Source organism: Rhinatrema bivittatum, chromosome 6 (assembly GCF_901001135.1).
Source record: "Rhinatrema bivittatum chromosome 6, aRhiBiv1.1, whole genome shotgun sequence".
In the NCBI taxonomy this organism is placed as follows: Eukaryota; Metazoa; Chordata; class Amphibia; order Gymnophiona; family Rhinatrematidae; genus Rhinatrema; species Rhinatrema bivittatum.
In genome coordinates, this window is record NC_042620.1 from 105403916 (window position 1) to 105419123 (window position 15208).

The 15208-nt window shown below is 42.8% G+C and overlaps 1 protein-coding gene across 3 annotated transcripts in view; it reads right to left on the bottom strand.

The window, feature by feature from the left end:
- LRP2 (LDL receptor related protein 2) overlaps nt 1–15208 on the bottom strand; it is a 769913-nt gene that overhangs the window by 231794 nt on the left and 522911 nt on the right. For all 3 annotated transcript variants that reach the window (XR_003857363.1, XM_029605680.1, XM_029605679.1), the window contains one exon: nt 5039–5191. Coding sequence is in view for 2 of the 3 variants with exons in the window: in XM_029605680.1 (XP_029461540.1) it covers nt 5039–5191 (153 nt within the window). In the remaining variant the exon portion in view is untranslated. The remainder of the gene's footprint in view (nt 1–5038; nt 5192–15208) is intronic.

The window sequence follows — 15208 nt, forward strand, 5'->3', positions numbered from 1 at the left end:
GGTGTCCAAATTTGCTCCGATGAAGGTAAGGAGGTGAGATGGATTCAAGTGGGATTTCTGGTACTTGATCAGAAATCCTAGTGAGTGTAGAAGATTCATAGTGAGCTTTAGAGAGTTGAGAGCTCCTTACTTGGATTGACTCTTTATTAGCCAGTCGTCCAGGTAAGGAAACACGTATACAGTGCTTCTGCGTAGATGTGTGGCAGCCACTGCTAGGCATTTTGTAAACACTCGAGGCACTGAGGCCAGACCGAATGGCAGAACTCGGTATTGAAAATGTTTGTGACCCACTATGAAGTGCAGGTATTTGCGGTGATGTGGGAATATGGCGACATGTGCGTAGGCGTCCTGAAGGTCCAGAGAACAGAGACAATCTCCTTGTTGTAGTAGGGGAAGCATGGTGCCTAGAGATACCATCCTGAATTTTTCTTTTTGAAGAAATTTGTTGAGATTGCGGAGGTCTAGGATGGGGCGGAGACCACCTGATTTTTTTGAAATCAGAAAATAGCGCGAGTACAACCCTCTGCCCCTCTGTCTCCAGGGGACGGCTTCTACAGCCCTGGTTTGCAGAAGGGTGGAGAGTTCTGACCCTAGAAGCAATGTGTGGTCTTTTCGTGCCCATAGTGGATTGGGTGGAGAGTTCGGGGGTACTGTGAGGAAGTTTATACGATATCCCTGGGCTATGATGGATATTACCCATTGATCTGTTGTTATGAAATGCCAGTTGTGTTTGAAGTGGCGCAATCAGCCTCCTATGGATATTTCTGGGTTTGGGTTCATTGATGAGTGGCCACTGTTCTCTGGAAACGCATCAAAATCCAGAGGCTGGACCAGCTTGTGGGGCTGGTTGTGCTCTGGGTGCTTTGGGCTGGTGTGTATGTCCCCGTCTGAGGGGCTCTGGCTGGTCTCGCTCGAGATGCAGGAGGATAGTATTTGTGTGAGCGTTAGAATGGTCTTCTGGGGTCCCTTCTCATACTTTTGCAGGATGAGGAGGGAGCATCTGTAGTGACTGTAGACAATTGACGTAGGGTCTCGTGGTGGTCCTTCAACTGAGCCACTGCATCCTGTATTTTGCCTCCGAAGAGATTGTCTCCAGTACATGGGAGATCAACAAGCTTATCTTGGGCCTCAGGTCTTAAATCATAAGCTTTTAGCCAGGCCCATCTTCTAGCACTGATTCCTGTTGATGACAACTGGGAAGCAGTTTTGAAGGAGTCATATGCCGCTCTTACTTCATGCTTCCCTGCTTCGAACCCCTTCTGGATGATGGCAGTCAGGCTTTCTTGCTACTGATGAGGCAAGGAGTCCACGAAATCTTGGACTTGCTTCCAAAGGTTTCTTTGGTACTGGGTCATATACAGTTGGTAGGCGGCTATACGGGATACCAACATGGAGCCTTGGAAGATTTTTCGACCCAGTCCATCTAGGAAGTTCTTGTCTTTACCAGGGGGAGCTCAGGAATGCGGACTTAATCATTTATCTCTCTTCTGTGTGGATTCCACCACAACAGATTGATGAGGCAGTTGTGGTTTCTGAAAGCCTGGGGCATGTTGTACTAGGTATATTTATTTATTTATTTATTTAAAAACTCTTCTATACCGTGGTTAAGTTAATTCACCATCACAACGGTTCACAGAAAGGTACAATAAGAAAAAACTATAATTGGTATAGATTACAAATTAAACATATGCCAAAATAGGACGGTAACATATTTTAATAATAGAAACTATGTGTTAAATAAAGCTTATATGTCAGTTAGAAAACTGTAAAGCGGTTCAAATCTACGTTCATGTATTTGGAGATATAAAAGAAAAAACTGATTGCTTGGTGCGTCCTTATCTATCTATTGCATCTGTTTTCCTGTTGACAGGTGGAAAAGTGCCAGGATGCTCCCATAGGCAGTGTAGGAGATCCAATAGGACTTCATGCACTGGAATGGCTATAATTTCCTTGGGGCATGAACAAACTGCAGAACCTCCAAGGTCTTTTGATGGGTGTCCTCTTCAGTCACTAGGTTGAAGGGGATGGTTTCAGATATTTCCTTGATAAAGTTGGCGAAGGAAAGGTCTTCAGGAGGAGACCGCCATCTTTCCTCTGGAGCATAAGGCTCTGAGAGCAAGTCCGCTGATGTAGATGTATCTGTGTCCACATCCTCCCATGAGTCATAGGGAGTTTCATGTGTTTGTGGTCGAGATCCTAAAGGAGGGAGAATGTCCAACACTCCAGGGCGCGTAGCCATCGATGGAGGCCTCAATTGCTTCAATGGAGGGGGTACTGGCATCAATGGAATCGATGACATCGAGGGGACTGGTGGACATTTAGGTCTCGAGATCCCCGATGGACCTGGAGCTAGAGTCGGACTGGAAGTTGTGTCGTCTTCTTCCGAGGAGTCCGGAATAGGTATCGGGAGTTGTGAAGGTCTCGATGGCCCACTCGGTGCCGATGGAACGGGCTAAGTGGGGAAAGCACCGATGAGGGTATCGAGTCGGTCCAGCAACTGTGCAAACATTGATGGTTCCGGGGTCGGTGCCAGTATGGGGGCCGGCATCAATGGCAGTTGCAGGTTTTGGAAGGCATCAAGGACTGCCTGGCAGACAAGGATGTCCAGTTCCTCCCTGAAAGCTGGTGTGGATAGCGCAGCTACAGGGGGAGGAAGGCTAGGCATTACTGGCCCTGCCACAGGAATTTGTGGAGGCTCAGTACTCGGCACCGATGTTGGTGGGGAATGCCTCGGGGTCTTGGGTGCAGAAGAGGATGGGGGCTCCTCTCCCTGGGCCCTCTTCGAAGGCAGCTCAATGATCATCAATGTCGCTGTGATGTTGGTTCCGGCACCAGTTGTGGAATCGCGTTGGTACCAGTGGCGATGTTTCCCTCGGTGCTCGGTCCGGTCTTTCCCCGGCACCGAGGATGATGCTACCGATGTCCTGGATGGCGTCTGTGATGGACGGTCACCATCTCCCTGCTGCTCCTGGTGAGGTTTGTCGATGGAAGGACCTTTACTCACCGGTGATGACTGGGTAGAAGTCGATGGAGTTAACTTTAATTTAAAGAGAGTCTCCATCTTATCAATACCGGCAGGTCTGCCTTTTGGAGTCATTTGGGCACGATTGGGACACTGGCAGACATCATGCGATTGGCCCAGGCACAGAACACACGCAGTGTGAGGGACCGTGATCGACATTGTTCGCTGACACTCTGGGCACTTTCTGAACCCGGTCGCCAAGCCAAAAAAAGGGCGCAAAATGGTCAGTGACCTGTGGGAACTGAATGGTAAGGCAGCAGGAACCGACCGGAGACACAGGAAAAAGTACTCACTGAGCATCAGAGGGAACGGAGCACGATGGGAGGCACATGTTAGGGAACTTTTAAAGAAGTAAACTTTGAGTTTTTCCGTGAGAAAAAAGGTGAGAGAAATCTCACAGAGCTCCTAACCCGCAAGGCAAACTGCAGCGTGGAAAAAAAGAGACTGAAGGGAGACCCCTGTGGCCACAGGGATTATGGCATGCTGGGTATGCTCAGTGTGCCAGTCAAAGTTCTAGAAACTTTGACAAAAGTATTCCGTGATAGGGCTCCATCTGATGACATCACCCATATGTGAAGACTACCATCCTGCTTGTCCTGGGAGAAACTTCCTTTCCAGAGATATCCAGGCCCAGGAGCACATGGCTGAATCACCCTCCCTAAGTAATCTAAACTTCGCACAGAAAGAATCTTAGCTAGGGTGCCAACCAGCTCCGAATTTTCAGGACAGGTTTATATAGTCCTGGTTTTACCCTATTGCATGTTGAGACTTATTCTGATTTACCGATTGCAGTCCCTCAGAAAATCAAGACTATAAGTACCTGCGTGCAGGGGAGTAAAACAAGGACAGGATCAACCTGTCCTGAAAATCTGGAGCAGGTTGGGAACTCTGATCTTAGCAGAGGAGGAAGTAGATTTATTTCCTTGTTTTTGTCACAAGTTCAGCTGAAGTCAAGCATAAACCTTTACCACAGCCACACGAGATAGGGCAGAGAAGAGAAGCTGATGGACCATGGTCTTTCTTGTAAGAGACTGAAACCAGGCTGCTTTCTGTTTAGTACCAAGTAAACCATTTGGGGAAACTCCCCAGGAGAGAGACTTTCCAAACACTGCAGTGCTCGTCTATTTGGTTTGTCATCTAGACAGCTCCACCATCAAGAAGAACTCTATTTTCTTGATTGCTTTTTTTCCACACAATTTTGTGTCTGGGACAGGGTGCACCCTTTACAAACTGGTGACATTGGGGTAGATCTGGTACTTCACTGCTTTTTCCCCTAACCTTTCTCTATTAGCATGCCTTATTTTTTTTATTTATTTTTACTATCCATGAGTATGTTGGTTGCCCTCACTACAGGCCATAACAAGTATTATTTTTGCATTGCATGATTTAAAATAAGAAAACTGCAAGTTTATATTATACTTCACTACTGTATTTTCCCATTTAATGTTCTTATTGGATTTACTGTCTACTTACATAATACCAGTAAAAGGGTTAATTACTGATTTATTCTGGTATGATGATTTTATCTGGTCCCTAGTGCTATTGGGGACCAGGCCACTTTCGCATCCCCGCTCAGGCTACAAATCTGAAGATAAAACATATTAGTAAATATAATTTCTTATGTAGTATTTCCTACCCCAAGCACAGGGTAATTCATAGTCTGGACCAAAGGGGTAAAGAGAAAAGTGGTCATATATAGTCATCCCTAAGGGCCCAGGGTATAGATGTACAATGTTATCTCCTGTCAATGGCCTTCATTTCTGAGGCCCTTTCAACAGCATGCATGTTAGTAAAGTAACACCACTCTGAGGCGGATATTAAATAGCATTCAGTTAGTGAGACCTAAACCCTCATTTGCATATAATGTTCCTTCATTTGCATGTGTCCCATTAATGACTTTCTGGACCCCTTCAATATGCACAGTAAGGTATTTTTAGGGCACATATTAAAATTTATTGTATATGCTTCTATATGTACATACTATGGAACATAAAGAGTATTTTGGAAATGACTTACCCATATTTAGGATGAACCACAACAGCTCTAGGGTGCTGGAAGCAGAAGGTATTATTAATGTCCACGCAGTGATCAGCTAGTTTTTTGCGGAATCTGCCATCAAGTTCAGCAACATTCAGACAGTCTTTGTAAGCATCCACCCAGTACAATTTTCTGAAATTCATCAAGGCAAATATTCAATACAATACTTTTGGTTTTGTTTTATTTTGGGGCTTTTTACAATGTTTTCTCTATAACAGAAAATGTTACAGCAACATTAAATAACTATAATGAAAATCCTTGGGGGTTCTGTTTTCAGAAGAATTTTGCCAAACCCACAAAATAAGAGAAAGCCTTCCAAAAATAGGAAATCAGAGCATTTACAATCAAAGCATTTTTGGTAACTGTTCTTATGAATGGAATCTTGTAAGCCGCTTAGGACGTAGATTACTAGGATAATGTGGCATTTAAATGTTTTTAAATGAATAATTGAGTCTGAAACAGCATTATGACTAACATACTTAAAGAAAGCAGATTTCGCTGAACATTATCTGACCTTCCTTTCTATGTTTCCTATCATCATCCCACGTTTGTCACAGCACCACAATCAGTGACTGAAAAGCCCACACACTGACATTTGTATACTTTATTAATATTTTGAAAACCTGGTTTGGTGGGTGTGTACCTACACACAACGCACATTGCTTCTCTTTGAAAATTAGCAAGTGCAATGTACTATGCTAAAAGTGTTCGCATCTGATATTTATTCAGGTGGCGGGTCGGGGGGGGGGGTTGTAATAACACATATACATTTGAAAATTAAATGTATGTGCACTGTATTTTTTCCCCAAATTAAACACACTCACAAGAATGCTTCTTACTCCCATGGCTAAACATACATACACTATGGAACAGGCATATACTTTAAGTGGTATTTGAGGAGGGAAATTTTCAGTCTGGTTGTTTTTCCCAGTTTATGCTTTTGAAAATTGACCTTCCTCATTACCTTGTCTCCCACTTTTTGATTATCACCACCAGGAACACCAGCTCTTTTTGTATTAAATTCCAATTCCTCTTATTCTCTTTCGAAGACTGTACTCCACATTTCTCATCTTATATCACAGTTCTCACAAGGCCCCTCAATGCTCTGCACAGCATTTCCCTACCTCTGTTCTTTATCACTTCCTGCATCTTCTCTCAGAAATGTCTGCTCCTCAGCCTTTGACATGGCACTTTACAGATGACTTATAAATACATTAAATGCCCTTGGTATGGGCCCTAATAGGATTGACTGGATTAGAAACTGGTTGAGTGGGAGGTAACAAAGCATAGTGTAAATGATGTTCAGTCCAAGGAGAGGGGCATTACTCGCAGTGTTCCACATGGATTGGTCCTTGGCCTGGGCCTTTCCAACATTTTCATAAACTATATTGTTTAAAGTTTATCAGGAAAGGTTCATCTTTTTGCAAATAATACCAAAATCTGTGACATGGTAGACAGCGAAGAAGGTGTGGAAAATATGAGAAGGGATCTAGTGAAGATCAAAGAATTGTCTTGGGTCTGGCAGCTAAAAAAGTAGAGTATTGCATTTGTACTGCAAAACCCAAGGGAGAGGTACAGTATAGGGAGTGAAATTCTTCTAAGCATGAAATAAAGATAGGAGTCTGGGGGTGACCATAGCTGATGAGCTGAAGGTGGCCAAACAGGTGGATATGGTAATGGAAAAAGCCATAAAGATTCTTGGCTACAAAGGGAGAGGAATGATCAGGGAAAAAAAAGTATGTGTTATTGCCCCTTATAGGTCCCTGATGATAAATCATTTGGAAAATGCATAAGAACATAAGAGCATAAGAAATTGCCATGCTGGGTCAGACCAAGGGTCCATCAAGCCCAGCATCCTGTTTCCAACAGAGGCCAGGCCACAAGAACCTGAAAATTACCCAAACACTAAGAAGATCCCATGCTACTGATGCAATTAATAGCAGTGGCTATTCCCTAAGTAAACTTGATTAATAGCCGTTAATGGACTTCTCCTCCAAGAACTTATCCAAACCTTTTTTGAACCCAGCTACACTAACTGCACTAACCACATCCTCTGGCAACAAATTCCAGAGCTTTATTGTGTGTTGAGTGAAAAAGAATTTTCTCCGATTAGTCTTAAATGTGCTACTTGCTAACTTCATGGAATGCCCCCTAGTCCTTCTATTATTCGAAAGTGAAAATAACCGAGTCACATCTACTCGTTCAAGACCTGGAGAATGCATCTTCAAAAGGATATAAACCAGCTGTAGACAGGCCAGAGGGTGGCTACAAAATGATCAGTGGTCTTCATTTTAAAGCATAGGGGGGACAAAGATCTAAATCCTAGAAGAAAGGCATGACAGGGAAGCAATGAGAGAAATATTTAAATACCTCCAAGATTTTCATGCACAGGAGGCAGGCCTCTTTCATGGGATGAAGGGGTAGATTCAGAAGTAACCTTAGGAAAAATGTATTTAGAAATAGCTTATTGGATTCATGGAACAGCCTTTCTATGGAAGTGGTAGAGTCAAGGACAGAACCTGAATTCACGAAAGCATGAGACAAGCACAGGGGATCTATGAGGGTTTTGGATGGGAAGAATAGATAGGCCGTATGGTCTTTTTCTTCAATCTTGTTTCTATGTTTGTGTCCTTGAAATCTAAGAACTTAATTATTGCAAGGAATTTGTGCAGTTCTTTGCAGCTAAGGTTGACACCATCTGTAGTAGGTTTCAGTCGCCGAAGTTTTCATCATCTGAAGCTGTTTCAAATACTTCTCTGTGGGATACCTTTGCTCTTGTCTCCAATGATAAAATTGCTCAGATTAGGTCTAAAATAAATCCTTTTCAATATCCTTTAGATCCGTGCTCTTCCATCTTACTTAATCTTCTGCTGGAAGATCTTAGCATCCACAATTCAAAAAGTAGTAAATTTATCTTTGGAGCATGGTTTTCTTCATTCTAGCCTAAAGGAAGCTTCAGTACACCCACTCCTAAAGATGTCTTCTTTGATCCCTCACAATTATCTAACTACTGTCCAATATCTACTCTATCATTGAAGGTGTACTCCTGAAGAACTCAATGATTTTTTGGAACATCATAGTCTTCTGGACCAATTTTAATTTGGCTTTAGAAAGACTTGTAACAAAGAGACCCTACTGTTATTGAGTTTAGATATGAATTGTTGCGGTTTTGACAGAGGCACTATATATGTCATGGTGTTGCTGGATATTTCAACAGCATTTGATACCCTAAATATGTAATGCTACTTATCCATTTAGAAATCGGGATTTTCCAGTTAGTGCTCCACTGATTCACTTCATACTTATTTGACTGGACACAACGGCTATCAATTAGGACTGCTTTTTCAAAGTGGTATAATATTACAAAGGGAGTTCCTCAAAGTTCTGCACTGTCTGCAGTCCTTCTTAATATTTACATGACTCTTCTTTGTTGGGTCTTGGTATGCTTAGGAGTATATTATAAACTATATGCAGATGACATACAGTTTTTCATCCCAAAGTCTTTTTCCTGGCATACTATAAATAGACAGCTTCTATCTGTTTTTCCACCATTAAAGCATGGCTGTTACATAACTTTATTTCTCAAACTAGACAAGAAAAGAGATTATCATATTAAGTAGGCTGCCTGTGTTTGGCAGTCCATTGATCCTTAAAATGGAATACTGAACTAATCTAGTATCATTGTCTGTCCGCAATCTGGGTGCAATGCTGGACTCTTCTCTAACCATGAAAACCCAGATTAAGGCCTTAGTGAAAACCTCACTCTTTAAACTGCATATTAGGGATGTGAATCGTTTTTTGACGATTTAAAATATCGTCCGATATATTTTAAATCGTCAAAAATCGTTAGAGCCGCGATACAATAACAATTCCCCCGATTTATCGTTAAAAAATCGTAAATCGAGGGAAGGGGGAGGGGAAGGGGGAGGGCGGGAAAACCGGCACACTAAAACAACCCTAAAACCCACCCCGACCCTTTAAAATAAATCCCCCACCCTCCCGAACCCCCCCAAAATGCCTTAAATTACCTGGGGTCCAGAGGAAGGGTCCCGGTGTGATCTTTTACTCTCGGACCTCCGTGCGTTGTAGAAATGGCGCCGGCGCTACCTTTGACCTGTCATATGACAGGTCAAAGGTAGCGCCGGCGCCATTTTGTTTTTTTGTCCCCCGACGTCAGGAGCGTAGGAGATCGACTCGGACCCCAGCTGGACCCCCAGGGACTTTTGGCCAGCTTGGGGGGGCCTCCTGACGCCCACAAAACTTGCCAAAAGTCCAGCGGGGGTCCGAAACGATCTCCTACCGCGAATCGTTTTTCCGTACGGAAAATGGCGCCGGCCATACGGCGATCTCCTATGCTCCTGACGTCGGGGGACAAAAAAACATTTCTACCACGCACGGAGGTCCGAGAGTAAAAGATCACACCGGGACCCTTCCTCTGGACCCCAGGTAATTTAAGGCATTTTGGGGGGGTTCGGGAGGGTGGGGGATTTATTTTAAAGGGTCGGGGTGGGTTTTAGGGATGTTTTAGTGTGCCGGTTTTCGATTTACACGATTTACACGATATTTAAAAAACCCAAACTGCGACGATCCGATTCCCTCCCCCTCCCAGCCGAAATCGATCGTTAAGACGATCGATCACACGATTCACATCTCTACTGCATATACCCTGCAGATTAAAGCTGCTCCTTGCCCCTCAAGATTTTCATTCAGGCCTTGGTCTTTACAGGACTTGACTATTGTAACTTCTTTCTGTTAGGCATTCCAGCTTATATAATTAGAGCACTGCAGATGGTGTAGAACAGTGAGGCTAGGATATTAATGGGCACTAATCTTCATGAACACATTACCCTGGTTTTACAGTCATACTGGTTACCAAGCGCAAGTGGCATATTAAAAAAAGGTTTTGTTACTGGTAAACAAGTTAGTGCATGATAACATGTCCGCATGGATTATCTTCATCCTGCACTTTTATACGTCTCGCTCAATTTATTCATCTAAAGTTGGTATCCTGCAAGTTCCATCTTTCTGCATGATCCATCTAGATGAAACAAAGGAATGAGCATTTTCGGTGATGGTTCTAACCCAATGGAGCGCACTCCCAGAATGTATCAGAACTCTTACATCAGTTATCACCTTTAAAAAAAGCCTTAAAAACATAACTTCTTAAGCAGACTTATGAATTTAGTTCCCATTGTATGGAAAATTGTATTTTAGGTGTAGCTTTATTGGTTAGTTTTGGCCATCGTGTTTTTACCATTCTTGGAAACTTGGCAAAATGTATTAATTTGGCAGAGTAAGGGATTTTGTTTATGTTTTTATACATTTTTGTATTATTTTATTTTGTTTTTATAGAAATATAGAAATCATGGCAGAAAAGGACCAATGGTCCATCCAGTCCGCCCAGCAAGCTCATGGAAGTTTCTGCCGCGCCATACAAGTCACCCCCTCCACATCAGTTTCACAGACTGACAAAATCAGGGCCCTTGTTGCTTGCTGTTTGAGTCCAATTCCGTTACCTTCTGCCATAGAAGCAGAGAGCAATGTTAGATTTGCATCAAGAGTTTCAGGCTTATTGGTTAAGGGTAGAAACAGCCGCATTAGCAAGTTACCCTTATGTTTATTTGTTTTCTCAGACCACCAAATTTAATATCCTTGTTGCTTGCTGTCGGAATCTAATTCCCCTTTTCCTCTTGCCGTTGAAGCAGAGAGCAATGATGGCATTGCATTAACAGTATGAAGGCTTATTGGTTAAGGGTAGTAACTGCCACACTAGCAAGTTTCCCCCCCATGCACTCATTTCTTCATTTCTATCCTCTAGCCTTTAGGGATCCACAGTGTTTATCACATGCCCCTTTAAAATCTTTCACTGTTTTTGTCTTCACCACCTCCTCCAGAAGGGCATTCCAGGCATTAACCACCCTCTCTGTGAAAAAATATTTCTTTAATGTTGGTTCTGAGTCTTCCACCCTACCCTATTTAGGTCCTTCAACCTACCCTATTTAGGTCCTTCCACCCTACCCTATTTAGGTCCTTCAACCTCTTCTCATAAGTCATTTGATGGAGACCACCAACCATTTTGATCGCCTTTCTCTGGACTGCCTCCATCCTGTCTCTGTCCCTTTTGAGATACGGTCTCCAGAACTGAACACAGTACTCCAGGTGAGGCTTCACCAAGGACCTGTATAAGGGGATTATCACCTCCTTTTTTTTTTTACTAATTATTCCTCTCTCTATGCAGCCCAGCATTCTTCTGGCTTTAGCTATCACCTTGTCACATTGCTAGACACTATCACCAAAAGGTCCCCCTCTTGCACTGATGCACAACAGCCCTTCATCCCCCAACATATATAGCTCTTTTGGATTACTGCACCCCAGAAGCCTGACTCTACATTTCTTGGCATTGAATCTCAGCTGCCATATCTTCAACCACTGTTCAAGTTTCCTTAATTCACGTATCATTCTCTCTACTTCTTACAGCAAGTCCACTCTGTTGCAGATCTTAGTGTTATCTGAAAACAGACAAACTTTAAATTCTATCCCTTCTGTAATGTCATTCACAAAGATACTGAACAGAATCTTTCCCAACACCGAGCCTTGTGACACTCCACTTAATACTGCTCTCTCATTAGAGTAGGTTCCATTTACCATCACATGCTGTCTTCTCTCTGTCAACCAGTTTGTAATCCAGGCTACCACCTTGGCGCTCACTCTGAAGCTTCTCATTTTATTCGCAAGCCTATGTTGGACTGTACCAAAAGCTTTGTTGAAATCCAAGTAGAACACAAGTGCGCTTCTTCAATCCAATTCTTTAGATACCCAATCAAAAAAAATCAAATCATATTTGTCTGACAGGACCTTCCCCTAGTGAATCCATATTGTCTCAGGTCGAGCAATCCTCTTGACTATAGATAGTTCACTATCCTTTCCTTCAGCAGAGTCTCCATTAATTTACCCTTCACTGAGGTGAGGCTAACTGACTTGTAATTTCTGGCCTCTTCTCTGCTACCACGCTTGTGCAACGGGACCACTACTGCTCTTCTCCAATCACTCGGCACCACTGTTGTTTCCACGGATCCATTGTGCAGGTCATTCAGCAGGCCCGCCAGCACATATCTGAGCTCCCTCAGTATCCTGGGATTAACCTCATCTGGCCCCATGGCCTTGTCCACTTTCAGTTTTCCTAGTTCTTCCCATACATTCTGTTCCATAAATGGAGTTTCATCTACCACATTCCCATCTATGATCTTGTCTGTGAGTAACAGTCCTTCTCAAGGGTCTTCTTTAGTAAACACTGAAGTATTTGTTTAATATTTCTTCCTTTTCTTCATCTTTCTCCACACATTGATCATTGTCACCTTTTAGTTTCACTATACCACTTTGGACCTTTCTCCTTTCTCTTATATATCTGAAAAATGTTTTGTCACCTCTCTTTACCTCTTTGGCAATCCTTTCTGCTGCCTGACAACTTTCTTGATTCCTTCGTTGTCTCCCTCAGTTTTATCAGATATTCTTCCCTGTGTACATGCTTTTGGGATCCTTTATATTTCCTGAAAGCTGTTCTTTTTGCTTTTATTTTACCAGCCACCTCCTTTGAGAACCAGATCGGTTTCTTATTGCTCTTACTTTTGTTTACTTTTCTAACATATAGACTTGTTGTTTTTGTAATTCCTCCTTTTAGTTTGGCCCACTGTTGTTCCACCTCTCCCATTTTCTCCCAGTCTTCTAGTTCTACCTGCAGGTACGTCCCCATTTCAACAAAGTCTATATTTTTGAAATTTAAAACCCAGGTCTTCATGTGACTACTCTGCATCTTGTTTGCGATATCAAAGCATACTGTTTGATGATCACTAGTGCTGAGGTGGGCTTCTACCAAGACATTAGAGACATTATTCCTGTTAGTGAGCACCAAGTCGAGTATCACATCTTCCTTTGCGGGTTCCATTGCCATCTGTTTGAACAGAGACCCTTGCAGGGCATCCACTATCTCTCTACTTCTGGTAGATTACGCAGAAGGGATTCTCCAGTCTACATCTAGCAGATTAAAATCTCCAACAATCAACACTTTTCCCTTCTTTCCCACCTTTTGGATGTCCTTGACCAGAGCTCTGTCCAGTTCATCCAATTGAGTCAGTGGCCTGAAAACCACTCCAGTATAAATGGATGCACCATCCTTTTTTTTAGGTCGGCCCATAATGCTTCTTCTCTATCCCATATTCCATGCAGTTCAGTTGCTTGTATATTGTTTTTTACATAAAGAACTATTCCTCCCCCTTTTCTGTCCTCTCTATCCCATAGCCCAGTATTGCCATATCCCAATCATGAGAATCCAAGACTGCAATAATGTCCAAGTCCGCCTCTACCATTAGGGCCTGCAGGTCTAGGATTTTATTGTCCAAACTGTGAGCATTTGTAGTCATCACTTTCCAATAAGAACATAAGAACATAAGAAATTGCCATGCTGGGTCAGACCAAGGGTCCATCAAGCCCCACATCCTGTTTCCAACAGAGGCCAAAACCAGGCCACAAGAACCTGGCAATTACCCAAACACTAAGAAGATCCCATGCTACTGATGCAATTAATAGCAGTGGCTATTCCCTAAGTAAAATTGATTAATAGCCGTTAATGGACTTCTCCTCCAAGAACTTATCCAAACCTTTTTTGAACCCAGCTACACTAACTGCACTAACCACATCCTCTGGCAACAAATTCCAGAGCTTTATTGTGCGTTGAGTAAAAAAGAATTTTCTCTGATTAATCTTAAATGTGCTACTTGCTAACTTCATGGAATGCCCCCTAGTCCTTCTGTTATTCGAAAGTGAAAATAACCGAGTCACATCTACTCGTTCAAGACCTTTCATGATCTTAAAGACCTCTATCATATCCCCCCTCAGCCATCGCTTCTCCAAGCTGAACAGCCCTAATCTCTTCAGCCTATCCTCATAGGGAAGCTGTTCCATCCCCTTTATCATTTTGGTTGCCCTTCTCTGTACCTTCTCCATTGCAACTATATCTTTTTTGAGATGCGGCGACAAGAACTGTACACAGTATTCAAGGTGTGGTCTCACCATGGAGCGATATAGAGGCATTATGACATTTTCTGTTCTATTAACCATTCCCTTCCTAATAATTCTTAACATTCTATTTGCTTTTTTAACTGCTGCAGCACACTGAGCTGACGATTTTAAAGTATTATCCACTATGATGCCTAGATCTTTTTCCTGGGTGGTAGCTCCAAATATGGAACCTAACATCGTGTAACTACAGCAACGGTTATTTTTCCCTATATGCAACATCTTGCACTTTCAATATATGCAACACCTTTGCACTTTCACTTTCCAATAAGAACATAAGAAATTGCCATGCTGGGTCCAGACCAATGACCATCAAGCCCAGCATCATGTTTCCAACAGAGGCCAAACCAGGCCACAAGAACCTGGCAATTACCCAAACACTAAGAAGATCCCATGCTACTGATGCAATTAATAGCAGTGACAATTCCCTAAGTAAATTTGATTAGAGGCTGAGTCGTTTTGTAGTGAAGCAACACTGAAGTATTGTTGGTGAAAATGAGGCAGCCGAAGATCACAGCAGGTTGGATGTAGAAGGAGTTGGGATTATACTGGAAACAAGTTCTTTAAGACAGATTGTCCGTAAGCTGAATCTTGTCGTCCTTCTTTGTCCAAACAGTAATGAGCTGCAAAAGTGTGAAGAGAACTCCATGTTGCTGCTTTACGTATGTCAAGAATTGGCACTGAATGATAGTGTGCTACTGAGGTTGACATTGCTCTTACTAAATGTGCCTTTACTTGCCCTTGGAGAGGAAGGCCTGGTTTTTCATAAGAAAACTGTATGCAATCTGCTAGCCAATTGGAGAGAGTATGTTTACCCACTGCTTTTCCCGGTTTGTTTGGATCGTAAGATACAAAGAGTTGAGTGGATTTCCTGTGGACTGCAGTGTGGTCTAAGTAGAACGCTAGCGCATGCTTACAGTCCAAGGTATGTAAGGCCTGTTTCTCCTTGGTGAGAATGAGGCCTGGGAAAGAATGTGGGCAAAACTATGGATTGGTTCAAGTGGAATTCCATAACTACCTTGGGAAGGAATTTTGGATGTGTACAGAGACCCACTCTGTCATGTAGGAATTTTGTAT